At 40.8% G+C, this 27,662-nt stretch overlaps 1 protein-coding gene across 1 annotated transcript; it reads left to right on the forward strand.

Annotated features, from left to right (window-relative positions):
- On the forward strand, positions 1-27,662 carry LOC122748334 (vomeronasal type-2 receptor 26-like). Its single transcript, XM_043993992.1, has 6 exons — positions 1-206; positions 8,949-9,240; positions 12,120-12,920; positions 19,660-19,884; positions 20,607-20,730; positions 26,719-27,662. Exons 1-6 carry the CDS (start codon positions 1-3, stop codon positions 27,660-27,662), a joined length of 2,592 nt encoding a protein of 863 aa, XP_043849927.1.

Here is a 27,662-nt window from a genome sequence, read left to right on the forward strand (position 1 = left end):
ATGTTCCTTCTGCTGGCCCTTGTCTTGCTCCTCCACATACCTTCTTCTTTAGTCAGGAAAGAAAAGTTCCCCTGCTTTGAGCAAATCAAGCCACAAGTCCACAGAGATGGAGACCTGCTCATTGGTGGGTTTTTCCCCCTGTATTTACTGGCAGTGAAGACTTTCACAGGATCTGAGAATCCACACAAGGCCTGTAATCCACACCAGTAAGTGGAGAGACTTGGTTTTCATCTCAGGAAAGAGAAGAGCAAGCCTGAGTATTCAGCCCCTGTTCCTAGGGACTTTCTCAATCCTCTTGTCTAGGATTCTTTTATCTAATAGATAAAAATCTATTTTTATCTATTCTTTTATTATTTATTATTTTATTTTTTGGCCTTAAAATCTGTAGACAAAAAAAATCCTCTCTCTCAGGAGCTAGGAGGGATCACTTTTTTACCATTTGAATCCTCCCTGTGGCCACTCAAGTCTAAGAAGGAAGAAAAGCCTATCCTTTATCCCATTATCTGGAACAAGGTCCATCATCTATAACATATAAAAAGCTTTTTTGGTTACTTTAAGTTGTCATATAAATGTCGACTTAAGATGAAAAAAAAATGGTGGTTATTTTTATGATGAGAGATAATTGGTGTGGGCACCAATCCTAGGGAATGAGCACTTGTGCCACACCATAATATTAAACCATGCTGAATGAATCACTTACTTTCCTGTTAGCTTCTGTTGTCATGCAATCAACTTGCCTGGAAAAGTGGAAAATCCATAATTGCTTCCACACATGTTTGTGTGTATCTGTGTATGTTTGCATGCATTAAGCATTCCCTGTGGGCCAGGGAGCCTGCTTGGTTTTTTTTGGTGAAGCAATTGAGGTTAAGTGACTTGCCCAGGGTCACACAGCTAGTAAGTGTTAAGTGTCTGAGGCTGGATTTGAACTCAGGTCCTCCTGAATCCAGGGCCGGTGCTCTATCCACTGTGCCACCTAGCTGCCCTGAGCCTGCTTATTATGATACACATTTTACATATCAGGAAACTGAGGCTCCAAGAAAGACTGGTCAGAGAGGTCTTCTGATATTGAGACCAGTGACCATTCCGGGATACCATGCTGCTTAACAAATACTGACTGAATGCAGGCTGTGAATAGCAGGTAAGGGTTCCTTCTTTCACTTAAGAAGATGAAATGAAGGAGGCTTCCTTCCCATGTCATCAGAGTGTGCAGAGTCCTCCATTAATGGAGGTGGATTGATTATTCAATCTCATTCTTCTTCATGACCAATTGCTCTTGTAAATTAGTCTGGGTCCATGTGTGTTGTGGGAATACAACCAAGGTCACTGGGCCCATATAAGTAGTCTTCAGGTCTTTCATACTCCCTAAATGAACTCCCCAAGTAATTTGCTACTCAAGGGTCCTCCCTGAGTCACAGCAAATAGGAGCATCTGGGATGGATGGGCAAATCATATTCTGAGGAGGCAGCTTGGGGAAGCATACCAGTTCAAAAATCAGTAGACTTGAATTGAAATTCTACTCCTGATATTTCTTACCGAGGTGATTTTGAGCAAGTCACTTAAATTTGATGGGACTTGGGTTCTTCATCAGAGAGTAAGAGGACAGAGAGTGAATGGACAGAAGGCTGGACTTGGACTCAGGAAGACCTGAGTTACCATGTTACCCTGGAAATGTCACTAAGCCTGGCTCAGCTCCAGTTTTCTCATCTGAAAATAGGGCCAAACTTCTAGGGACGTTGAGGATCAAATGAGAAATTATGAACAAAATGCTGGAGGGACCACATCCATTCTTGTTATTAAATGCAGGGCTTAGATGAGATGGCTTCTGAGGTCCTTTCTAGCTTTTGCTTCATGATTTTATTTCTGAAATCTGTAATTGAATTTTCAGAGGCATCAAGAGATTTGTGTTTTATCCTTGTGTGAACTTGCAACTTGACAGAGGATCACCTTACCTGTTTCAGCTGGGCTGCTTGTCAGGTGCCTGGCTTTTTCTCATTTCTTGTGGTCTGGCCACAGACTTGAAGCTTTGTGTTGGAGTTATCTGACCTGTAAAAATTCAGGATGACAGAGCAGGAACCAAAGTTCTATTAATACACATTACAGTGATCAGTCTACATCCACTTTCTCAGGAGGAGTCTGAGTTAAGAAAGCCCTTCCCCTGCCAGTTTCACTGTGAGGTCATTGAAGACTAATGGTACTAGGACATGACTTTGGCTTCTGCTTGTGTGTGTGTGTGTGTGTGTGTGTTTAGCTGTGTGTCAGGAGACACTGGGCTTCATTGGGAAATGACGCATCTGGCATATGATTTCAATGAAATAAGGAACCCCTGATGGGGAACCTCCTCCACTGATTCCAATTTTCTATAATTAGGGAATTGTCTGGAGCTCCACAAAGTTTTGTACAATCAGTAAAACTCAAAAAGGGCACCTAGGTGGTGCAGAGAATAAAGTGCTGGGCCTCGACTCAGGAAGACCAGAGTTCAAATCTGGCCTCAGGAACCTACCAGCTGGTGACCCTAGGCAGATCACTTAACCTTTCCCGCATAGATCAACAACTGCTCTGTTACTTAGCCTTGGGAAATTGCCTGGGTTCATTACTTGTTCAGAGTCACATAGACAATATGGATCACGGGATTAAGCCTTGACCATCGTGATTTGGAAATCGCCTTTCATTAGTGGAGCCAAACTCATGGTCCCCAGAGCACATACGGTTCACAACACTTACTCTACACAAAGTAGAGTACAATGTGGTTAGGATATCTTTAAGATTAGTAAGAGAACATAGATAATATATAGGGCAGATAGGTGGCACCATGCTAAGTAGAGTCAGAAGACTCATCTTTCTGAGTTCAAATGTGGCCTCAGAAATTCACTAGCTATGTGACCCTGGCCAAGTCACTTAACCTTCTTTGCCTCAGTTTCTTCATATGTAAAATTACCTAGGAAAGGAAATGGTAAATCACTGCAGTATCTTTGCCAAGAAAATCCCAAATGGAGTCACAAAGAGTTGGATGCGACTAAAACAAATTAACAACCCCGCCCCCCAATGTCTGCAGGGATCCTTTATATAAATATTTAAAATAATGTTTCATATTATATTTGGTCAATTAAAATTTTCTTTTAAAAGAGTTTTAATTTTCATCACTCCTGAAGTTTAACAGAATTTTTTAAATTATAATTTAAAATTATAGATCTTTGTGTTTGTGAGTGAGATTTCCCCCCTCCTGAAGTTATGAGATTGAATATAGTTATAAGTGATTTAATTAACCTACAAATTATATCTAGATATTATTTTTATGATAATTGTATTAGTAGGTTCTCTCTTCTGACTAACTTTCAAATGTCAAGCGTTAAGTAATATCAGAAGATAGAGTAGTCAGCAATATTATGTTTTAGAAACCACGAGTGTTATGCTTGACTCAAGGGGGTCATGCAGCTCACCAGTGGTATGCTTGACTAATAGAAGGATGTCATCCAGCATAACTATGACCCAGTAGCCATAATAGGACTGATAAGAGTATTGAAAAATGCTGACATTTGTCACATGGGTAGTTTCTCTATTTCCTAAGAATATGCTTTACTTTTAGAAATTACTAATTAAGATTAAGATTACCTTCTGGAAGGGTATATAAACCCATTGATTTTGTAACTCAAGGTCTTTCAAGTCTAACCCCTGATTGACCAGCTTTATTGTGAGGCCTTCTCTCAATAAACCTATTTGCCAGCCTGGAGACTTTGTTGTTTCTGTTCCTCTGTCGGACTTAGAAATTTTCCCGACAGCTCTTGCCAGCTAACTTATTTTTCTCCATTTTTGATAATGCAGCACATTCATATAAAAAACATTTATTTTACATTTGCAAGAGTATGGACATTAACATTTAGAGACCATAAAGGAGTGAGGGGCAGACAAGTAACATGAATATTCAGTAAAAGCCTGAATGTGGAGTGAGGAAGTGTTATGTTCCAAGGGAACCTTTGATACTAGCCTACAATTAGGGTCCCTCAGGTTCACTGAGCATCAGCGACCTCTTTAAGACTAGAAGTTATTGAGATTTTGTGAAGTGTTTTAATGGAGAAAATTCCCACAGTGGTGAAGTCACAGGCTGTTGAGCCTGGCATCTCCTGCTCTCTGTCAGTTGCAGTTCCCTATCCCTTGCTAGAAGTCTGTCCAGGTATTTGTTCTTTGATATATGGGAAAGAGGAAGATTATGGTAGGTTAAAATCATTACCTATAAATTCTACCAAGTGGGTTACTCTTCATAACTCAGTGGCCAGTCCTCTTTAATGCATTCTCCATTTCCAGATGTGAGTTGCATGTGGAGGCAAAGTAAAAGTCTCTGGACATGGAAGCCACATTGTGGAATAAACCAGGTTGCTATGAGCTGCAAACAGATAGGTTGTCAACAGCTCAGCTTCTCCCTGGGAGAATTATGTGTAGTGCTATGAATGTGTCATTTATCTAATCTTTTTCTAGCTTTTTAACTTGCATGCCCAATTCATTAATCTCCTCTTTCTCTTTTTTATTCATGTAAGCATTTAGAGCTATAAGTTTTCCTCTAAGCACTGCTTTGGCCGCATCCCATATATTTTGGTATGTTGTCTCATTATTGTCATTCTCTTGGATATAGTTATTGATTGTTTCTATGGTTTGTTGTTTGACCCATTCATTCTTTTTTTTTAGGGCAATGAGGGTTAAGTGACTTGCCAAGTGTCACACAGCTAGTTAAATGTCAAGTGTCTGAGGCCAGATCTGAACTCAGGTCCTCCTGAATCCAGGGCCAGCGCTTTATCCACTTTATTCTTTAGAATGAAATTATTTAGTTTCCAATTGATTTTCATTCTACTTTTCCATGGCTCTTTCTTATATATAATTTTTATTGCATCATGATCTGAGAAGTGTGATATTTAAAATCTATATTGTATGATCACCTTAAATTAGAAGCTTTAGCACCGGTCTTTGGGCATTAAACATTTATTAAAGCATACAGGTATTAACATGGAGTTCAGAAAGTTAAGAAAAGGCCTATCTCCCATAGAGTTCCAGCCTGGTTGGGTTCTTCCTCAAGTCCTCCTCCACGAGCCTGCTTTAATCAGGAACTCTCCAGCAAGCTGATTGTGGAAGCTTTTTATAGGTCTGGAGCAGAGGCGGTCCTTACACACTGCTTCAAGCTGATTGGTTGGCGTCATCCAAATCCATTGGTTTTGAAGGTGTTCTCAAGTTGACTTCACAGTCTAGTTTCTGAGAACAATACCTTCTTAAGGGATAGCCAGGTGTGATTACAATCCAATTAACTTGAAGTAGGCTAATCAGCAGTCAATCACTCTCACTTCATTCAATTAGTCTAGATTAATCTCCATTTGGGTCTTTGAGTATCTGCAGAATCCCATTATTTTATCACAGAAGGATGCATTTACTATTTCTGCCTTTCTACATTTGACTATGATGTTTTTGTGCCCTAATACATGGTCAATTTTTGAAAATATGCCATGTACTGCTGAGAAAAAGGTATATTCCTTTCTATCCCCATTCAATTTTCTCCAGACATCTATCATGTCTAACTTTTCTAGTAATCTATTCACCTCTTTCACTTCTTTCTTATTTATTTTTTGGCTAGATTTCTCTAATTCTGAAAGGGGGAGATTCAGATCCCCCACTAGTATAGTATTACTGTCTAATTCCTCTTGTAACTCATTTAACTTCTCTAAGAATTTGGATGCTATACCACTTGGCACATACATATTTAATCTTGATATTACTTCATTATCTATAGTACCTTTTAGCAAGATGTAGTTTACTTCCTTATCTCTTTTAATGAGATCTATTTTTGCCTGCACTTTGTCTGAGATAAGGATTGCTACTCCTTTTTTTTACTTTAGCTGAAGCATAATATATTCTGCTCCAGCCTTTTACCTTTACTCTGTGTGTATCTCTCTACTTCAAATGTGTTTCTTGTAAACAGCATATTGTAGGATTCTGGTTTTTAATCCACTCTGCAATTCACTTCCATTTTATAGCAGAGTTCATCCCATTCACATTCAGTTATTATTACTGTCTATTCCCCTCCGTTCTATTTACCCCCTTTGTACTTTCCCCCCCTTCTTTCACCTTATTCCTCCTCACCAATGTTTTGCTTCTTACCCCTGCCTCCCCCAATCTGCCCTGCCTTTTTATCACCCCCCCTCTTTTCTTTACCCTTTTCTCCCTTGCTTTTGTCCTCCCTTCTATCAGTCCCCCCTTTCCCTTCCCCTTTTGCTTCCCTAAAGAATGAGCTAAGTTTCTTTATCCCAATGAATGTATATGTTATTCCCTCTTTGAATCAAATCTAATGAGAGTAGGGTTGAAACAATGTTCACCCCTCCTTTCTTTCCTTCTATTGTAATAGGATTTTTTCACCTCTGCATATGATATAATTCATCCCATTCCACCTCCCCTTTCCTCCCCATAGACTCCCTTTTTAACCCCTTAATTTTCTTTGTATCATCACATCAAAGACAATTTATATTTTTACCCTCTGTGTAAAGTCCTTCTCTCTGCCCAAATACATTTACAGTTCTTAAGCGTTATGAGTATTATCTTCCCGTGTAGGGATATAAACAGTTTAACCTAATTGAGTAACTTTTTTTCCCTCCATTTACCTTTTTAAACTTCTCTAGAGTCCTGTGTGTTAAGATCGAATTTTCTATTCAGTTCTGGTCTTTTCATCAGGAAATATTGAAAGTCCCCAATGTCATTGAATGCCCATCTTTTCCCCTGAAAGAGAATGAACATTTTTGCTGGGTAATAGATTCTTGGCTGCAATCCAAGCTCCTTTGCCTTCTGGAATATCATATTCCAAGCCTTGCGGTCCTTTAATGTTGAAGCTGCCAGGTCCTGAGCAATCGTGACTGTGGCTCCATGATATTTAAATTGCTTCTTTCTGGCTGCTTGGAGTATTTTCTCCTTCACCTGATAATTCTGGAATTTGGCTACAATATTCCTTGGAGTTTTCCTTTTGGAGTCTCTTTCAGAAGGTGATCTGTGGATTCTTTCAATGATGATTTTATCTTCTGATTCTGTAATATCAGGGCAGTTCTCCTTAATAATTTCCTGGAATATGGTGTCTAGATTCTTTTTCTGATCATGGCTTTCAGGCAGTCCAATGATTCTCAAATTGTCTCTCCTGGATCTGTTTTCCAGATCAGTTGTCTTTCCAATAAGGTATTTCACATTTTCTTCTATTTTTTTCATTCTTTTGATTCTGCTTGATTGATTCCCAGTGTCTCATGGATTCCTTATCTTCCAACTGTCCAATTTTAATTTTTAAGGCATTGTTTTCTTCAGTGAGATTATGCACCTTTTTTCCATTTGGCCAGATGAATTTTTTAACGAATTGTTTTCTACAGTCAATCTTTGTGCTTCCTTTTCCAAGCTGCTGATTCTTTTTTCATAGTTTTCTTGTTTTGCTTTCACTTCTCTCCCCATTTTTTCTTCTACCTCTCTCAATTGATTTTTAAAATCCTTTTTGAGCTCTTCCAGGAAGGCTTTTTGTTCTTGAGACCAATTCATCTTCCCTCGTGAGTCTTCACATGTAGGCGATTTGAGGGTATTGTCCTCATCTGAGTTTGTGTTTGCTTCTTCCCTATTGATACAGAAGCTCTCAATGGAGAGGACTCTTTTTTGCTTCTTACTCATTATTGCAGCTTATTTTTTTTTAAGTTGAGGTCTGCTCTGGGGGCACCAGGGTCCCTGTTTTGGGCTTCTTGTGCAGGGGTATAGGTGCTGTTTCACCAGGTTTTTACACTGAGGACTTTAAATGTGTGCAGTCCCGCCCCCCCCCCCATACTGCCTGTCTGAGCATGCTAGGATCAGTGGGCCTAATCATGCCTGTCCTGTTAGTGGCCCTCCAGCTGGCAACTTGCCCTCTTGGCTGGTGCAGGTAGGTTTTTCCACTGTCCTGCTGGGCCACCAGATTTTTGAGCCAGGTTCCAGGGCCCTCAGTTGTTTGACTGTGGCCCGCAACTTCCTGCTGACTTGCCCTGACCCCCTCAGCGCTGGGCTGCTGCCCCGTGCTGTGCCTCCCTTTTGCCTGAGTCAGACCGACCTTTTCCTGAAGTCTTCTAAATTATCTCTGGTTGGAAGACTGTGTCTCTCGGTCTCTTTGCAGGTTCTGTAGTTTCAGAATCCTTCCAGAGGCTTGATTTAATGTTCTTTTTGAGGGAACAGAAAGAGAGCTCAGGCAGCTTGCTGATTTGTCTCTGCCATCTTGAATGTGTCATCTATCATAGACTGTTATTGATGGGTATATCTCTTAGATAAGATTGTGAAACTGAAGCCAGGAAGCCACTCTTATTTGTACATGGCATTGCACATAGTAATTCGTTAGTATATATTTGTTGAATAAAATAACTGAGTGTTCCAGTTCAGCCAGTCAGTTAACAAATATTTATTAAGTGCTTACTACATGCCAGGCACTGTGCTAAGTTTTGAGGATACAAAGAATGGCAAAAAAATATGGTCCATGCTGTTTAGGAGCTAACATTTCAATTGGGAAGACAACATTCAAACTCCTATATAAATAAAGAATGTGTACAATATAATGGGAAATAATCTCAGAGGTAAGACACTAACCATGAGGGGACTTGCAAGATATCTTGCAGAAGGATATATTTGACCTGAGTCATAAAGGAGGGCAGAGAGGCAAGTAGGTAAAGGTGAGCAGATAGAGCATTCTAGGTACTCAGCCTTAGTAGGGGTTCTTGAGAAATTCCTCCTCCATTGCCCACACTCTAAATTTCAGGTGGGCCAACAGTGCAGGGGTGCTGGTCATGTGAAAAAGAGGTGTTGTGATCCATAGATCAGGTTATCTGCTCCCTGGGACCTGAGATCTGATTTTGGCACAGTTGGGTGGGTGTCCTTGAAGCCTGTGAGCTCTCTAGGAATGCTAAGACTTTTGATTTCCTCTCTCCTTACAGGTGGCTGCACAAAAATTACCAGCAGGTTCTGGCCCTGATGTTTTCTGTGGAGGAGATCAACAGAGACCCCTGGCTGCTCCCTAACACTACCCTGGGATTTCACATCTATAACACCTACCACAGTGATGCCAGGACCTTGGAGAGCTCCCTGAGGTGGCTCTCAGGACGGGGCCAGACTATGCCAAATTATAGCTGTGAGAGACAGGACAAGTCCATTGCTATCATTGGAGGAGCCACATCTTCCCTTTCTGTCCAGATTGGGACCCTTCTGGAGCTCTACAGATTCCCACAGGTAGATTCTTGGACCTGCCATCTCTTGCCCCTTTCTTTGAGGTGAAGTGACTTGTCTAGCATGATCTAAAATGGAAGGGAGAAAGGATTGAAGTATTTCAGCTACCTACTGTGTGTCATTCACTGTGTGAAGTATATAACAAATATATTATTTGACCCTTAGAAGCCCCTTTCTTGGGGCAGCTAGGCGGTGCAGTGGATAAAGCACCAGCCTTAGATTCAGGAGGACCTGAGTTCAAATCTGGCCTCAGACACTTAATACTTACTAGCTGTGTGACCCTGGGAAAGTCACTTAACACTTATTGCCCTGAAAAAGAAAAAAAAGAAGCACACTGGGAAGTAGGTGCTATTATTAATCCCTTTTTATGGTTTAGATTGTAGCAAAGAGAACTTAAGTGAGTTGCCCAGGGTTACACAACTGGTAACTGACTGAGGCTAGATTTGAACAGTTAAAGGCTAAAATTCTAGCTAGACTGTCTAAAATATCTAATGAGTGGTCGCCAATAAATTATAAGCTTTAGTAAGAGTTAGGCTTTTAAGCATTTATTAAGGAAAATAAGAATTTGGTAAAGAGAGAGAGAAAGGCCTATATTCATCTACCTATTAAAGGGAGAGCAGATTTCTAGCTCCCTTCTCCACCAGTGTCCTCAGGAAAGAGAGCCCCAGTCAGAGCGCCAGGTTCCTCCTTCTTCCTACTAGCAAACATCACTTCCTGACGCCAAAGAAAAGATGCATGTTCTTGCCCTCAAAGACCTTCCTTTCATGGTGGAACTCTTCTACAGTAAGTCTCCAGCAGGTGGTGTTATTCCAATTGTTACAGAACTTAGGTCTTACTGACACCAGGCCCAGCACTCTATAGACTATGCCACCTAAAAGCCAAACACGTATTAAGTGTTCCAGCAGGATTTGAATAGAGGACTTTCCTACTCCAAGTAGAACACCTGGAGACAAGGCAGCCAGAATGGAATTTATATCTCAATAGAGCCTGTCATCAATGTGACAATCCCCCCACAATTACCCTTCTATCCCAGATCTTAGTATCACTGGGGCTTATGAGATATTATTGCCAAGAAAACTGCTCACCTGGTGGTCAACTTTCTGGGTTTTGGTCCAATTAATTCAGGCTTCTTGCCAGACCTTGTCTTTCCACTTGAACTCTGGTGGCATGTCCTCAGTAACCTCTGAGTCTATTCTACAACATAACATCATATAACTGAGGAAAAGTCTGTATTGCTGTTACAGAGCAGATTATAGTCATTTACTCATTAATCCCAGAAGAGTACCTACCATGTGCCAATTTTAAAGATAATTAGAGCTGAAGGTTAGAGGATTTAAATGACTTGTGTGAACTTTCTTTTATTGGTAGAGCTTGGGTTATTCATTGCTCTTTACTAACTTTTGGGAGAAATGTTTGTCCCAACTACTCTTATCTTTACTTTATTTATCTTTATTTTATTTATTTACTAAATGCCTATTTCTAAAGCTAGTAAACTCTAGGTGGTTAATTGATATAAACTGATAATTCTTAGGGTGAAGATTCATGGTAGTAACTAATGAGCAATGACATTAGAAAGACATCCCCAACCTCTCAGGGTTACCCCTCAAAGCCTGAGGTGAGAAACCTCTAGTTGTCCCCTGAGAATATGGCCTGCTAGTGTGAATGGGGATTGAAAGAGTGAGCCCAGGACTGGGCAACACTGCCTTTTGGTAAATCCCTTCACCTCTCAGTGCTCCAGGAAATTCTAAACCTAGGTGTTGCAGAGAATGTGCTGACTTGCATTAGTGGAAAGAGCTTCTGGGGGCAGCTAGGTGATGCAGTGGATAGAGTATCAGCCCTGGATTCAGGAGGACCTGAGTTCAAATCCGGCCCCAGACACTTGACACTTATAAGTTGTGTGACCCTGGGCAAGTCATTTAACCCCAATTGCCTAACCAAAAAAAAAGAAAGAGCTTCTGTACCCCAATGATTAAATAGGTCTGGTCCCTATCTCTATCACTTGTATTAGTTCAGAATAAGTCATTAATGTTGCAAACATAAGTGAAATGAGCATTTCAATTATCATTAAAATAGTAGTGAATACTTTACATTTTTAAAGCAATTTAGAAATATTATGGCATTTGATCCATACAACAACTATTAATAAGCCCATTTTTCAGTAGAGGCAGACACAAAGACACAAAGCTAATAAATTTCTGAAACTGGAATTGAACTTAGGTCTTCCTGACTCCAGGATTAGTGCTCTATTCACTGTAACACCTAGCTGTCTCATATATGTGAGGATATAGCTATTCACTAGGCCCTTTGGTCTTAGCAACATCATTCTGGGAATACCATTTTGCCTAAAGAAAGCTTCACCTCAACCACCAATATCTCCACCAAATAGTAATGATGTGTCAGTTTTACCCAGGAAGATTGTTTGGGGCCACAGATAGAGATAGTAAGACAGAAGAAACCCTGCTCTACATGGGAAAGAAGTCATGGAGCTTTCAAGGCATTGAGGGATTTAGAACCAGTAGCATCAGAGTATTGTTATCCAGTCATTGCCTTTCAGCTGAACTAATCTTGGGGTGATCAGATTTCCCTCACTATCTACACCTAGAACAGCCTATACTGTTTTTTCTTCTTAATGAAGTTCAGTAGATTTGTTAATGTATTGAGATTTGTTGCTATGCATCAGTATCACTTTCATATAGCTTGGGGAGACCCATCTTTTTTTTTGTGGGCAATGGGGTTAAGTGACTTGCCCAGAGTCACACAGCTAGTAAGTGTCAAGTGTCTGAGGCTGGATTTGAACTCAGGTCCTCCTGACTCCAGGGCCAGTGCTTTATCCACTGCGCCACCTAGCTGCCCCAAGAGACCCATCTTTTTTTCCCATCCAGATAAGCTATGGCCCATTTGATCCTGCCCTGAGTGACAAGGCCCAGTTTCCTTCCCTCTACCAGATGGCCCCTCAGGACTCCTCCCTGCACCTAGGCATTGTCCAGCTGCTGATACACTTTGGCTGGACCTGGGTGGGGCTGGTTGTCCCAGATGACATGAGAGGTGAGAAGTTCCTCTGGGACATGGGAGAAGAGATGAGAAGGAACAAAGCCTGTGTGGCCTTCACAGAGAAGATCCCTGTCAGTGAGAGATGCCATGCTGAATCCCAGGTGGATTTCATGCCCAGAATCGTGGCATCATCAGCTAAGGTGATTATCATCCATGGAGACACAGGCTCACTCATGATCCTGAGATATTCACAGCCACCAGTATTTACAATTTGGAAGGTGTGGATTATCACCTCACACTGGGATGTCACCATGAGGCCCCACAATCATGATGGGGATACTTTTCATGGAGCTCTCATATTTTCACATCAGACAAGGGAGATTCCTGGTTTCAAAGCTTTTCTCAGGACAGTCACCCCAGCCAAATACCCTGGAGACATTTTCCTTAAGAGTTTCTGGGTCTCAGCATTTGAGTGTCCAGATGAACCAACCAAACTGGAGCAAGACTGTTCAGCGAATGCTTCCTTGGAGATGCTGCCTTTGCATTATTTTGACATGACCACATCTAGCCTCAGTTACTTCCTCTACAATGCTGTGTATGCTGTGGCCTGGGCTCTTCATGGCATTCTCCAGAGCAGATTGGAAATGGGATCTGTGAGAGATGAAGGGTGCTGGGTGCTTCAACCCTGGCAGGTAATGTTTCCACCTCCTGAAATGGCATCCCCAATTCCTTAGTTTGCTGGCTTTCTTTGGCATTGGCATTTTCCTTAGGGTTACTTGGAATCTACGGACTCACAGATGGATATTCCTTGGTTTACTTGGTTTTCTTTGAAAAGTTTCTTAGTCCTTAAGGGTTTGCTCACTAATGGCATCATGTATATACCACTATACTGAGGACATTTGCTTAGTTGTAAAGCATTGAGTCAGACCTTTTATTCCTGATAGGCTAAGCCCCTCCCTCAGAGCGACACCAAGGATTTCCTGAAGTTAAGAGACACCAGGATGGTGCTCTGAATTCAATGTAGAATGCATTTCAAATTGGTTTTCAACAAATGTTTACCAAATTGTTAGATTGGACAACACGATGAAGCCTAACTGCCTTCCTTATGTAGACATTAAAATTAGCCTCAGGCTCCCTGAGCAGAGCTGCCCCTAAAAAACCCCAGGACCTGGGCATGGCATGGCGCAGCCCATATGCATAATGGAGAGGCACACACAAAAACTGGAGGGATGCCAGGGTTTGCTTCGCCCAGCTCCCAGCACACATAGCACAGGGCTTGGCCAGCCCTGGTGGGGTGTGGCAGTACAGAGAGAGAAAGTTAATGAAAAGAGTTGGGTGGTCACAATGGCTGACAGAGAGGGGATGGAGAAAGCTGGCGAGAAGGTAGAGAGATGGCAGAGGAATGAGGACACTAAGGGACTTTTCAGGGGGGTCGACAAAGTGAAGGCGGCTTGGAGTTAGAAGAAAGGAGCGGAGCAGTGAAGGAGGGGGCTTTTGAGTTAAAAGAAGCATGAGACTGAGAAAGTTGGAGAGGACTGAAGGTGAACCTGTCTGAGTGAGTCATGGCTGCAGGCCACAGCGGCAGCAGCCAGCACACCCATAGGCGAAAGGTGGCAGAAAGTTTAAAAAGCTGATAGCTTGTATTTTACTTTTGCTATCCTTGTTTCTATGTTTAACTCTAAATTTATTCATCTAAATAAACCCCATATTTACTTTAATTAAAAGAGGCATTTCAATCCTTTTTTTCTTATCAGTCTGAGAGGCAGTGGGGGAAGGAACAGGCCCTTGCAGACTGGCTTAGGCAGCTAATAGCCAGCTTTACCAGCTAAATGCAGTCAGCCAGCCAAAAGTCCACAGATTAGGCCCAGTCAGTAAAATATTTTTACATTAGGATGGCAACCACAAAGGGACTTATGAACCAATTATAATTTTTCTAAAGTTATTTTTCTTATAGTTATAATTTTTCATATAAGTACAATTATAGAATTTTTCAGATTAGATTAGATATAGTTAATAATTATTTTACACTTATAAAACACCTGTTCCATTCTCTCAGGTTAATTCTCCCTTTTTCTTATTCTACGTGCTTTTAGGATGGGGCCTTAGGTAGAAATCTTTCTCAGTACCAATGCATGATGGAAATGAAATGCAGCTTCCCATGAAATCACTTATCTTTCTGAGAAGTGATGGCAGCCTCAACTTAAGGACCTGGATAATTAGGGTCCTTACTTCAAAGATCAGGTTGTTAACCTGGGGTCTATGGGTAGATCCCCTCCAAGGGGACCATATATAGATTTTAGAGGAACCATGAACTTGGGTGGAAATGACATTTTTAGTCTTACTAACTTTCTTCCTTTCTTCCTTTCTTTCTTTCTTCCTTCCTTCCTTCCTTCCTTCCTTCCTTCCTTCCTTCCTTCCTTCCTTCCTTCCTTCCTTCCTTCCTTCCTTCCTTCCTTCCTTCCTTCCTTCCTTTCTTTCTTTCCTTCCTTCCTTCCTTCCTTCCTTCCTTCCTTCCTTCCTTCCTTCCTTCCTTCCTTCCTTCCTTCCTTCCTTCCTTCCTTCCTTCTTTCTTTCTTTCTTTCTTTCTTTCTTTCTTTCTTTCTTTCTTTCTTTCTTTCGGAGCAATGAGGGTTAAGTGACTTGCCCAGGGTTACACAGCTAGTGAGTGTCAAGTGTCTGAGGCCAAATTTGAACTGGGGTCCTCCTGAATCCAGGGCTGGTGCTTTATCCATTGCACCACCTAGGTGCCCCCTATTCTTACTAACTTCTAATTGAAATTTAGAATTTCCATTTTGAATTAAAAACAATATGGTTCTGAGAAAGGATACAGTATTCTGCAAAGAAGGTCATGATTCAAAAAAGGGTTAAGAAACAATGTTTTAAAATAATTTAATTGACTTTCCCACCCCTAATCTCAGTATTCATAGAAGTTTGGTGTGGCTTGCACTTTTCTAAAAAAAAACAAAAACCTTTATTGTCATTCTTTTTTAAAAATAATGATGCTTTGGGGCAGCTAGGTGGCACAGTGGTTAAATCACCAACCCTAGATTCAGGAGGACCTGAGTTCAAATGCGGCCTCAGACACTTAACACTTACTAGCTGTGTGACCCTGGGCAAGTCACTTAACCCTCATTGCCCTGCAAAAAGACAAAAAAAAGTAATGATGCTTTAACAAAAATCAGTGTCAGGGGCAGCTAGGTGGTGCAGTGGATAAAGCACTGGTCCTAGATTTAAGAGGACCTGAGTTCAAATCCAGTCTCAGACACTTGACACTCACTAGCTGTGTGACCCTGAGTAAATCACTTAACCCTCATTGCCCCACCAAAAAAACCAAACAAAATCAATGTCATAATCTAACGACCCTTCCCTAAAAGGATATTATCTTATTTGAAAAAAAAAAAAGCATTGTTAATCAAAATAAACACACATTGGCCACAACTGACGATGCATTTCTCATTTGTTGCCTTTAGTCCACCACTACTCTGACAAAAGGAGTGTGGATGTTTTCACCATCAGTCCTCTAAAATCAAGATTGGTCATTGCATAAATCAACATTCTGACATCACTTGATTATGTTTTCCTTTAAAATGAGGTTTTCACCCTTTCTTCTTTATTTTTTTTTAAGTGAGGTAATGGGGGTTAAGTGACTTGCCCAGGGTCACACAGCTAGTAAGTGTTAAGTGTCTGAGGCCGGATTTGAACTCAGGTACTCCTGACTCCAGGGCCGGTGCTCTATCCACTGTGCCACCTAGCTGCCCCCTACCCTTTCTTCTCTTTATCTGTTGGTCCGGGAATCATGAGTCATGATTCCATCTGTTCTGCCATAATTCCTGGATGAAGTCTGTCAATTTTGTCCCATGGTAGCTCCACTCACAGAAAGCTGTAGCTTTCTGATTTGAAGAGGCCTAGGTGACAAAGGTCCATATGATTTAAAGTTAGGGTTTTTCCAGTAGCAATCTAGGGCTGTGAGGGTCAGACTGTATTCTTGACTTTTTGTTCTTCCAAATGAATTTTATTATTTTTCTAATTAAGTAAAATGTTTTTTAGTATTTTAATTGGGATGGTGATGAACATGTTAATTAGTTTAGGTAAAATTGTCACTTTTATTATAGTGATCCTGCCAACCCATGAACAATGTGTCTCCAATTATTGAAATCCAATTTTATTTGTATACATTTAAAAAATAATTTTATTAACATAGTTCTTGTCTCTCTTTTGGTAGTTATCCTAGGTAGATAATACTGTGTAGTATTATTTTAAATGGGGCATCTTTTATTTTCTCTACTTGCAGAGCTTTGTGACATATATGAATGCTGAATATGTGGATTTACTACATATCCTGCTACTTTGCCAAAATTATTAATTGTTTTAACTCACTTTTTGTTCAGTCTTTGGAATCTTCCAAGTATATCATCATATCACCTTCAAAAAGATATTTTTATTACCCCATTCCCTATTCTGATAATACCACTAATAGGTCTATTTCCATAGTGAAATAGGAAACAAAACACTGTATGTTCTAAAATGCTCATAGTAGCTCTCTTTGTGGTGGCAAAGAACTGGAAATTACAAGGATGCCCATCATTTGGGGAATGGCTGAACAAGGTGTGGTCTATGATTGTGATGGAATAGTACTGTGCTATAAGAAATGATGAGATCAATGATTTTAGAAAAATGTGGAAAGACTTGCATGAAATAATGAAGAACAAAATGAGTACAATCAAAAGAACATAGTTTACATTAACAGATATATTCTTTTAAGAATGACTGAGTGAATAGGTTCTTTTGTTTTGTGGGGCAATGAGGGTCACACCCTGAGTGGGGTGTGTTCTCAGAGGCTGTGGACTGTGACATCAACAGGAGACTACTCTCAGCCAATCAATTTGAAGAACCTTCCATTTCTGAGGCTGGCCCACTGGAGCTGGCTCTTTTGGTTCAAGACATTGGCTTGGCGGCCGACCTTCACGTAGGCTACTAGGAAAGCTAGGATTTCCATGCTATAAGGAATCTGTTCTCAATCTTTCTCACTCTCCACTATCTTATAATATATCTTTGAATAAATCCTTAAATTCAGCAAGAGTTTAGGCTTTTATCAGTGATTTTAGCCAGTTTCCCCCAAAAACTGGGGGGAGGGGCAGAATAGCACCCACATTTAGATTTTTAAACAACACACATGGAAACAACAAACATGAACTTAAACAGAATTTGAGAGATAGTGAAAAATAGAAGGGTCTGGCATGCTATGGTCCATGGGATCATGAAGAGTCAGACTCAACTGAAAAACTGAACAACAATAGAAAGGTCTACTAAGGGGCAGCTAGGTGGCACACTGGCTAGAACTCTGAGCTTGGAATTAAGAAGACTCCTGTAATGATTGGAATGACGCCACCTGCTGGAGACTTACTGTAGAAGAGTTCTGCCCATGAAGCGAAGGTCTTTGAGGGCAAGACCAGGAGTCAGGAAGTGATGCGGGCTAGTGGGAGGAGGAAGGAAGAGACTGGCGCTCAGTCTCGCGCTCTTTCCTTTGGACTCTGGTGGAGAGTGGAGCTAGAAATGTGCTCTCCCTTTAATAGATAGGAATCTAGGCCTTTCTCTCTCTTTACCAAAATTCTTATTCTCCTTAATAAATGCTTAAAACTCTAACTCTTGCTAAAGCTTATAATTTATTGGCGACCACTCATTGGATATTTGAGACAGACTAGCTAGAATTTTAGCCCTTAACACTCCTCTTCATGAGTGTCCTCAAATATTCCCTCAGAAACATACTAGCTCTGTAACCCTGAGGAAGTAATTTAACCCTGTTGCACATTAGTAAAAATGAACTGAAGAAGGAAATGGCAAACCATTCCACTGTCTTTGCTAAGAAAACCTTATACACTTAAAAAGAACTGGAGATGACTGAAATGACTGAAGTGCAACAACTTGTACTGAAGTACAGTATATTCTGATGTTGTGTGTATCTCCACTCTATTTAATCTCTTTCCTCCCCCTAAACACTTCATGAACTCGGAGCACACTGCCTGATGTAAATTGTCTCCCGTTTTTGAATGTAAGGTCTTCAAGTGCAAAGACTGACTTTACATTTATATTTGTATCTCAGGCATTTACCACAATGTTGGACACATGGTAAATACTTGATAAATAATATTTTCTTCCTTAACTGGCATTTAACACATGCCCAGACTGTCTAAAATGGTCTTGCCCACATAGTTGTCCAACATATTATGTCCACACATCTGCCAGACCTTCTGTTCCCGAGGAGTAGGCCCCCTGGCTTCCAAGTGGGTGGTGCAATTTTGATAGTTTAAAACATGCTAGATTCCTGATACCAGCCTTCATTCTTTTCTTACTTCCTTCTTTCTTTCTTTCCTTCCTTTCTATTCTTGATCTTGACCTCAAAGGCATTGCTAGTATTAAATAATCTCTAGCCAATTATATCAAGTCAGAAAAAGTTCATATGTGGTACCAGTGACCAACTATGTGTCTGATATCCAGTCTAGCTAAGTATGTAGAGTCTCATTAGCAGGATGCATATAAGCACATGACACTGTTTTTGGCCCCAGTAGCTTCTGAAGATTATTTTCTCAGGCATGTGGTGGTCATCATTTATATCAGTCAAAGGAATGCCAATACTAACAAAATAAAGGGAACTCAGGAACACCAGGTTCCTGTTCCAGAAAAAAATCTCCATGGACCACTGGATATGTACCTTTTTTCATGTATGTCAATCCCTGAATAAGCATCTATAGACTGAACTACTGGTTCCCTATGCCTCATTCACATCATAAGTTGAATGATGTCACAGGCATACACTGTCCATAGGAGTGAGAGCTAGGACTGCTTGGCACTAATTGATGTAGGAACAGGCACTGGAGTATACGGATGACAGGAGAGTTAGAATGAAAAAGGTTCATCCAGGTTCCCCTTTAACCATTCACTTGGAATCCATCAGTATCATCAAGTGGATGGATGATTGAAAGAGATTTAGTATAATTTAATTCAATTTCAAAATAATAATAGTAGTAGTCGTAGCTGACATTTATGTAGCACTTTAAGGTTTTCAAAGTACTTCACATAGGTTATCACAATGAACTCTATTCTGAGCATTTAATGTATTCAAGGAAACATGAAAGGGATAGTAAGCAACTCCATTCTCCACCAATCTTTGAGTTTCCTTCTTATGTGAATTCTAAGAAAAAGTAGAACTTTTAGAAATCAATTCTGTAACAGTAACACAAATGTCAAGCCTTGGGTCTTCCACATATACAGTGCTTCATTGTCTAAAGGATGTGCTTAGAAGAAGTTTGTTGCATTAAGTAGTGAATTTATGAGTGAACTCACTACTGCATTTCCTGGGTGGCCCATTGACCTTGAACCTGTAGTCCCTCACCTGAAGACAGGATTTAGTAACTAAATTCTTTTCCCATCTAGCTTCACTCATCTCTGAGTAATATTTACTTTGACAACACTGCTGGGGACCAGGTGGTTTTGGATGAAGAAAGGAATCCTGTGGCTAAATATGATATCATGAACTTTGGGATGCTGTTTAATTATGAAGTTCTGATGAAAGTAGGGCAGTTTGTCCCCCAGTCTCCACTTGGTCAGGATTTCATCATTTGGGAGAAGGAACTATATCGCAACTGGGTAGATCTGAAGGTCAGTACAAAAACTAAATGTCACTTTGTTTCCAACCACTTTAACCCTATTTAGATAGTGTAATAATTGGAATGATGGCACCTGCTGGAGAGTTACTGTAGGAAAGCTCCGCCATGAGGAGAAGGCATCTGAGGGCAAGCCATGTGGTTTGCAAGGTCAGTTCCTTGGCGCCATGAAGTGACGTTTGCTCATGGATACTGTCAATCAAAGCTACCGGCCAATTAGCTTAGAACTGTGTGTGAGTGTGGATGGGATGTTCCCAGTTCCACAGGAGGCTGGTGGGATGAAGAAGGGGTGAGGCTCGCTCTCTCACTCTCTTTCGCAAGGACCTCAGGGGGGGAGTGGAGCAGGAGACGTGGGCTCCCCGAGATAGATAGCTGAATCTAGGCCTCTTTCTCTCTCTCTTCACCAAATTCTTATTCTCCTTAATAAATGCTTAAAAGTCTAAACTCTTGCTAAAGTTTATAATTTATTGGCGACCACTCATTGGATATTTTAGACAGACTAGCTAGATAGCAACCTCACAATAGTCATTCATTCATTCACCCTACCCTAAAAAGGGCTTCTGTCATCAAATACAGAGAGCAAATGATGAATAAAAAACCATGATTGCTTTCTATAACAATCACATAAGCACATCTTTCCCACTCTAAACCAGAAAAGTGCCTCTCTGCAGGACAAAGTCAGACCCTGATGTACTTTCTTCACTTGTTGCTACCTAGACTGTCCAGAGTTTGTGCACTGAGCTCTGTGGATCTGGATTCAGAAAAATTGCTCGGGAAGGAGAGCCTGACTGCTGCTTTGACTGTGCCCAGTGCCCAGAGGGAGAGATTTCCAACCAGACAGGTAAGTATCTGAACATAAGCCTGGAGTTGCAAACCTGGGAGACTAGAAGAATGATAATGTTCTCAATGCTATTAGGGAAGGTCATGTGAGTAGTGATTTTTGTGTGAGGTGTAACTTCAGGGTGACAGTGATTTACACTTCTCTTATTAATCATGATGTGGAACATTTTTCATCATTGGTTAATAGTTCCACTAATCTTCCATTTGTCCAAACTTTCCATTTTCTATTGAGGGCATCACCATACTCTCAGCAACCCAAACTTACAACCTCACACTTATCGCTTACCTCACTCCCACGTTTTTTAAAAAATAAATTTTTATTAATTTCTTCTTTTAACTAGACAGGCCTTGAATTATTCTCTAATATCTATTGTATTTCCCTCCCTAAGGGCCATTCCATATAACAAATAGCATTTTAAAAATATTAAAAAGGAAAAATTGTCATAGTTAAGTAATACCTTGGCAAAGTCCTGACATCTCACTTTTGTAAAAGGGTTGGGTGGTGGTGTTTTATTTCCTTTTTTCATGCTACATGTATTCTCCTTAATATTTTGTAACATTTATTAATGGATTTCTTGGTTGTTCTTTCCATCTATCTTGTAGTTATAGTTATAGTGTATGGTGTTCTCTTTGTATCAATTCATGTAGATCTTTTTTATATTTCCCAGCATTTTAAACATTTGTCATTCCTTTTTTTTTAAAAAAAAATAAGTTTTTTGTGTCTTATTTTTATATCACCACAGTTTCTCCAATTATCCTTCTCACTTCTTTCTCCAAGAGAACTATTCCATATAATAGTGTTTTTTTTTTTTTTTTTTTTTTTTGGTGAGGCAATTGGGGTTAAGTGACTTGCCCAGAGTCACACAGCTAGTAAGTCTCAAGGCTCTGAGGCCAGATTTGAACTTAGGTCCTCCTGAATCCAGGGCCAGTGCTCTATCCACTGCGCCACCTAGCTTCCCCCATATTATAGTATTTTAAAGCAAAAAAAAAAAATTTAAATTAAAAAAAAAGAAGAAATAATCAGAATACCTTATCAACATATCCCAAAAGTCTGAAAATATGTGCAATGTGTAACACTTGTGAAATTCCATTATCTGCAAAAGGAATGGAGTAAGAATATGTATGGGCCAAATTCAGTAGAGGGGGAGTTAATTGGGTGGCTCACCATAATATTGGGGTTCAGGAAATAATGGGAGACCTTTAGGTCCAGAGTTTCCTCTCTTCCAAACTGCCTTTTCTTCAGTTATTTCTCTTAGACTGATAAGAAAAGAGATTAACAACATCTTTTCCACAAACAAATCAGATTTTATTAATGGGAACAAAATTGACAACACAAACTCACCACCACCTGGGATCTGTAATTCCAAGGAGAATCAGCTGTGCAGTGTCTCACAGTTCTGTCCCAAGGTCAGCTGCCACCAGCTCCTCTCCCTTCTTCTCTCTCACCTCCTTTCTCTCTGCCTCCCCCACTGAAAGGGAGGTTCTTAGCCACACCTAGTATCTAACTGGTTCAACATAGCCCCTGGGCTGTCCCCATTATAATTTGGCCAGGCCCATGCAGGCATGGGGGAACTCCTAGGAGGGGCTTTTTCAAGGTTACATCTTTTCAGTCTGACCATTATGAAGCAAAGATGGGGTTGTGGAAACCCCAAATCACAATTAATTCCTTACAAAAATCTTCTCAGAAATCTATGCTTCTTTTGAGACCATCAGGACAAAACAACCACTTCCAAGTTTTGCCTCAGTAGACTAATTCTATGACCCTTGATGATAGGGTTCAGAGGGGCCACATGTGTCATCTCTTCATAATATTATGTAAGAAATTTGCCCTTGTTTAGTCCCAGTGTTATTTTTGTTCCCTTTTACCTTTTTATCTTTCCCTAAATTACTATTAGAACTTTAAAGTTTCTACAAAGTCTTTTCATCAAGATATTTGAAAATTTTCCATTTTATTGAAGATGCATTTTCTCCTCTGTGAGATGATACTCAATCTTGCAGAGTAAGTTGTCCCTTACCTTCTGGAATATTGTATTCCAAGTGCTACACTCATTTATTATAGTGATGGCTGCTAAATCCTGACTGTGGCCCTTCAGTACTTGAATTTTTCTTCCTGGCTGCTTGTAGCGTTTGTGTTTTTTTTTCCTATGACCCAGAAGACCTAGGCATTTTCTTTTTTTCTTTTTAAAAATTTTTTCTTTCTTTTTTTGTGGGGCAGTGAGGGTTAAGTGACTTGCCCAGGGTCACACAGCTAGTAAGTGTCAAGTGTCTGAGACCAGATTTGAACTCTGGTCCTCCTGAATCCAGGGCCAGTGCTTTTTCCACTGCACCACCTAGCTGCCCCTGACCTAGATATTTTCTATAATGTTTGTGGAAATTTTCATTTTGGCATTTCTTTCAGGAAATGACCTTTCCGCTTTGTCCTCTAGATCTAAGAGATCTAGGCAATTTTTGTTTAATATTTCTTAAAATATAAGGTCTAGCCTTTTTATGGTCATGACATTCACATAATCCTAAGATTCTTAAGTTTTTCTACTTTATTTGCTTTCTATGTAAGCTATTTTTGGTACGAAATACTGAATTTCTTCCTCTATTTTTTCAGTCTTTGGAACTGGTTTCAAGATTTCTTTTTGCCCTACGGAGTCACTGGCTTCTGTATGGTCTATTCTAATTTTCAGGGAGGTTGTTGCTAAAGCAAGGTTTCATACCACTTTTGCCGAGCTGTTAATTCCCTTTCTAATTCTTTCTTCCATAGCTCTCGTTTCTCTTTCCAATTTTTCCTTCTGGCATTCCTATGTCATTGATTCAAAAAACACATTATAATTATTTTTTTTAAATCATTCTTGATCTCTTACTGGGATTGTATTGAAAATTGTTCTCAACTACTCCAACATTGACTTTTTCTACCTTTTATCACCATTGCCAGTTTACAGGGGTTAAGGTAAACCTCAGGGTTTTCCTTAATGCTTTGTTTGGACATTTTGGGTCATTCTTCCCCTCCCTCACCCAACCGCCACCCCCAGGGATTTTTGCTGTTTTGCTGGTCCTATGATCAATTAAAAATGTTTTTTTTTCCTATAATCACTTTTTTTTTTTTGTGGGGCAATTGGGATTAAGTGACTTGCCCAGGGTCACACAACTAGTAAGTGTCAAGTGTCTGAGGCCAGATTTGAACTCAGGTACTCCTGAATCCAGGGCCGGTGCTTTATCTACTGTGCCACCTAGCTGCCCCCCCCCCATAATCACTTTTTATGCTAGGATTCTTTTTTTCCTTGCTAATTATTCTAACTTACCTATTGATTTTGGACTTGATGTTAGAGTCAGGCTCTTTACACTTCTGGAGAGAAGGTCTGTGTTGGTCTTATTGATGGTTTCTTGGGGGTATTAAGTGTTGTGCTATTCCAAGATATCACAGGCAGAGTGCAGCCTGGGGAACTTTAAACATTCAATGCTCCCAAAATGAATTTATCTCTGACTGATTTCTTATTCCATGGTCTGAGCTTTGGAAGACCCTGATCTGGGCTTGAGTCTGAGGAAGACAGCAACTCAACATAGCTACCATCAGCCAGCTTGGGGACTCTGGGGGTTCTGAGGGCCAGAACTAGAGGCACCTCTTTGGTCTGGGGTTGCTGTTCTGGTGATTTCTCTGTAGGCTTCACACTAGGCTTTGCTCCTAGGGTCAGAGTTGCATTGCTGCTAACCCTATTTCAGTGACAATGTGACCATTTGTGTCACCTCACCTTGCATTGCCACCCTGGATCTGTGACTTGGAACTCAGTGGTTGGTGACAAAGCTGTCAGTTGCCTCCTATCACTGCATTTTAGAGGTTTAGGGTGCTCTGGAATGGGCCTGGGAGTTCCTCTTGACCTGGCACCCAGACTTTCCCAACATACTGGAATGTTCCACATGGTACACTCCTTACTAGACCCCATCCCCAGTTTCTGTAGACCTTCTGTTCATTTCCTTCTACCAATGCCAGCTAGAAAAATGATTTACTGTGACTTTTTCTTGGATTCCTCCTTGAGGATTCAGTCTATATACATTCACGTATACACATTAACTATCTATCTATCATCTATCCATCTATCTATCTAAATTCTATCCCTATTAGACATGGTATGACCAAATTTACAAGTGCAAGGAACATAGGACTCTGTCCTAGATACAACTCCTGAGGAAGTGGTTATCTGTGGCCTCCTACGGATTTTTATAATTTTTAGCTAAGAGCATTTACAAGTTACATCTAAGTTGTGATTGGTGATTGATTAATTTTACAATGAAAGCAAACTATCAAAGTTAACATCATTAGCAATTGTTTATCAGTTGTTAATGGGATTCTAGTGATGCATTATTAAAAAGTTCTTATCAGTTTTAGGATCCACACATCCAATTCAATATACATGTTTTAAGTAATTCTTAGGTGCCAGGCACTGTGCTAAGCAGTTGGCACAAAATGAACAAAAAGAGAAACAGTAATTAGTAGTTGTTTACCAGATTGAGGAAAGGGGTAGGGGACACACACATATCATTGCCAAGCTATGCCCTTCAGTTGTTAATCTTATTATAGAAAAACACTTGCAATTTAGACAGAGGGCACAGGTAAGATTTGATTATGAAGGGATGATATATGTAAAACATTTATTTTTTGCTTATCATTGGTTTTTTTGGTGGGGCAGTCAGGGTGGGGTGGCATGCCTAGGGTCAAGCAGCTGGTGTGTGGCTTGTGTCTGAGGCTGGATTTGGGCTTAGGTCCTCCTGGGTCCAGGGCGGGTGCTTTGTCTACTGTGTCACCTAGCTGCCCCATGATGACATCTTTAAAATAAAATTAAGGGGTGAGAGAATTGCACTGGGAGAAAGGGAAGGGGAGAGGTGGAATGGAGTAAAGTATCTCATATAAAAGAAGCAAGAAAAAGCTAATGGAGTTGAGGGGAAGATGGGGGAAGTGGGGGAGTGAATGAGCCTTACTCTCATCAGAATTGGCTCAAAGAGGGAATAACATACACACTCAAGTGGGTATAGTAATATATCTTTCTCTGTAGGGAAAGGGGGAGGGGAATGGGGATAAGGGGGGAGGGGTGAAGGGAGGACAGATTGGGGGAGGGGCAGTGAGAAGCAAAATACTTTTGAGGAGGGAAAGGGTCAAAGAAGATAGAAAATAGAGTAAATATCACGGGGAGTGAATAGGATGGAGGGAAACACAGTTAGCAATAGTAACTAGGAAAAAATGTGAAGCAGAGGCAAGAGCAATGTAAGTGATGATGGCACTTACTTTGCTGGGCTATTGTGAAGAAAATTCTTTCTCAGGTACAACCAGTGTGAAGGTAACTGATGGGCTTCACAACCATCAGTGAATTAGGGAAATCTCTACCCCTAATATGTGAAGACTTCCCCCAGGAGAATGAACAGATGATAATAAATACTCCCAATGGCCATGAAAGCAGCTGAAGCAATTGCTGTATTCCTTAGAGCTTGGTGACACACCCAAGAAAACACAGTCATCTATTGTCTCACAGGCCATTAGAAGTTCTCTTGACTTTTATTTTGCCACTGTTTTTTTGTTTGTTTGTTTGCAGGGCAATGAGGGTTAAGTGACTTGTCCAGGGTCACACAGCTAGTAAGTGTCAAGTGTCTGAGGCCAGATTTGAACTCAGGTCCTCCTGAACCCAGGGTTGGTGCTTTATCCACTGCACCATCTAGCTGCTCTGCCACTGGTTTTTGATGACTAGAAGAACAAGTAATGACTTTCTGAAACTCTACTTCACTTCAGTCCAACTCAGATGGAATTGGGCCTCTTTGAGAACAAAGGAAAAATAACAACAATCTTCTTTTTACTAAACCTTTCCCAGTGTTTTTCCCCTCATCTGATCACCTTGAGTTCACTCATATTTGTGTATGTTGCTTTTTACCAGGAAAATGAGTATAAGATCCTTGAGAATGGAGACTGTTGGGTTTTGTAGCTTCTTAATATGTACCTTTGGTTGCTAAATTGCAGGTATAGACAATTGTTTAAAGTGCCCAGAAGATCAATATCCAAACATAAGTAAAGACCAGTGCCTGCCAAAGGTAGTGACCTTCCTCAATGCCCAAGAACCTTTGGCATGGACTCTGACCTGCATGGCTCTCTCCTTCTCCCTTCTCACAGTTCTGATTCTCATTGTCTTTGTGAAACATCAAGATACTCCCATTGTCAAGGCCAACAACAGGGTTCTCAGCTACACTCTTCTCATCTCTCTCACCTTTTGCTTCCTCTGTTCTTTGCTTTTCATTGGCCGTCCCACCACAACCACCTGCCTTCTTCAGCAAACAACATTTGCAGTCGTGTTCACGGTGGCAGTTTCCTCTATTCTGGCCAAAACCATCATGGTGGTTCTGGCCTTCAAGGCCACAAGACCAGGGAGCAGAATGAGGATATGGGTGAAGCCTAAGGTGTCCAATTCTCTTGTCCTGCTCTGCTCTGGGATCCAAGTGATTCTGTGTGGGATCTGGCTGGGGACTTCACCTCCCTTCTTAGGTACAGACACTCAATCTGAACCTGGCCACATCATCCTTGAGTGCAAGGAGGGCTCAGCAACTGCCTTCTACTGTGTCCTGGGCTACATGGGCATCCTAGCCCTGGGCAGCTTCATGGTGGCTTTCCTGGCCAGGAACCTTCCTGACACCTTCAATGAAGCCAAGTTCATCACCTTTAGCATGCTGGTCTTCTGCAGTGTGTGGGTCTCCTTCCTCCCCACATACCAGAGTTCCAAGGGGAAGGCCATGGTGGCTGTGGAGGTCTTTGCCATCTTGGCCTCCAGTGCTGGGTTACTGGGCTGTATCTTTATTCCCAAGTGCTATGTGATCCTGCTGAGGCCAGAGAGGAACACTCTGGAATGGTTAAGGAATAAAGCAGATCCCAGAGCCAGGAACTTTGCCCCAAAGGCTCTTCCAGGGACATGA

Source organism: Dromiciops gliroides, chromosome 3, assembly GCF_019393635.1.
Source record: "Dromiciops gliroides isolate mDroGli1 chromosome 3, mDroGli1.pri, whole genome shotgun sequence".
NCBI classification, from domain to species: domain Eukaryota; kingdom Metazoa; phylum Chordata; class Mammalia; order Microbiotheria; family Microbiotheriidae; genus Dromiciops; species Dromiciops gliroides.

Bases quoted from the DNA above. Each gene is read 5' to 3' on its own strand.
- LOC122748334 (XM_043993992.1), top strand. From the start codon at position 1: ATGTTCCTTCTGCTGGCCCTTGTCTTGCTCCTCCACATACCTTCTTCT. The intron at 207-8,948 runs GTAAGTGGAGAG...CTCTCCTTACAG, and splicing joins AAGGCCTGTAATCCACACCA to GTGGCTGCACAAAAATTACC. The intron at 19,885-20,606 runs GTCAGTACAAAA...GTTGCTACCTAG, and splicing joins GCAACTGGGTAGATCTGAAG to ACTGTCCAGAGTTTGTGCAC.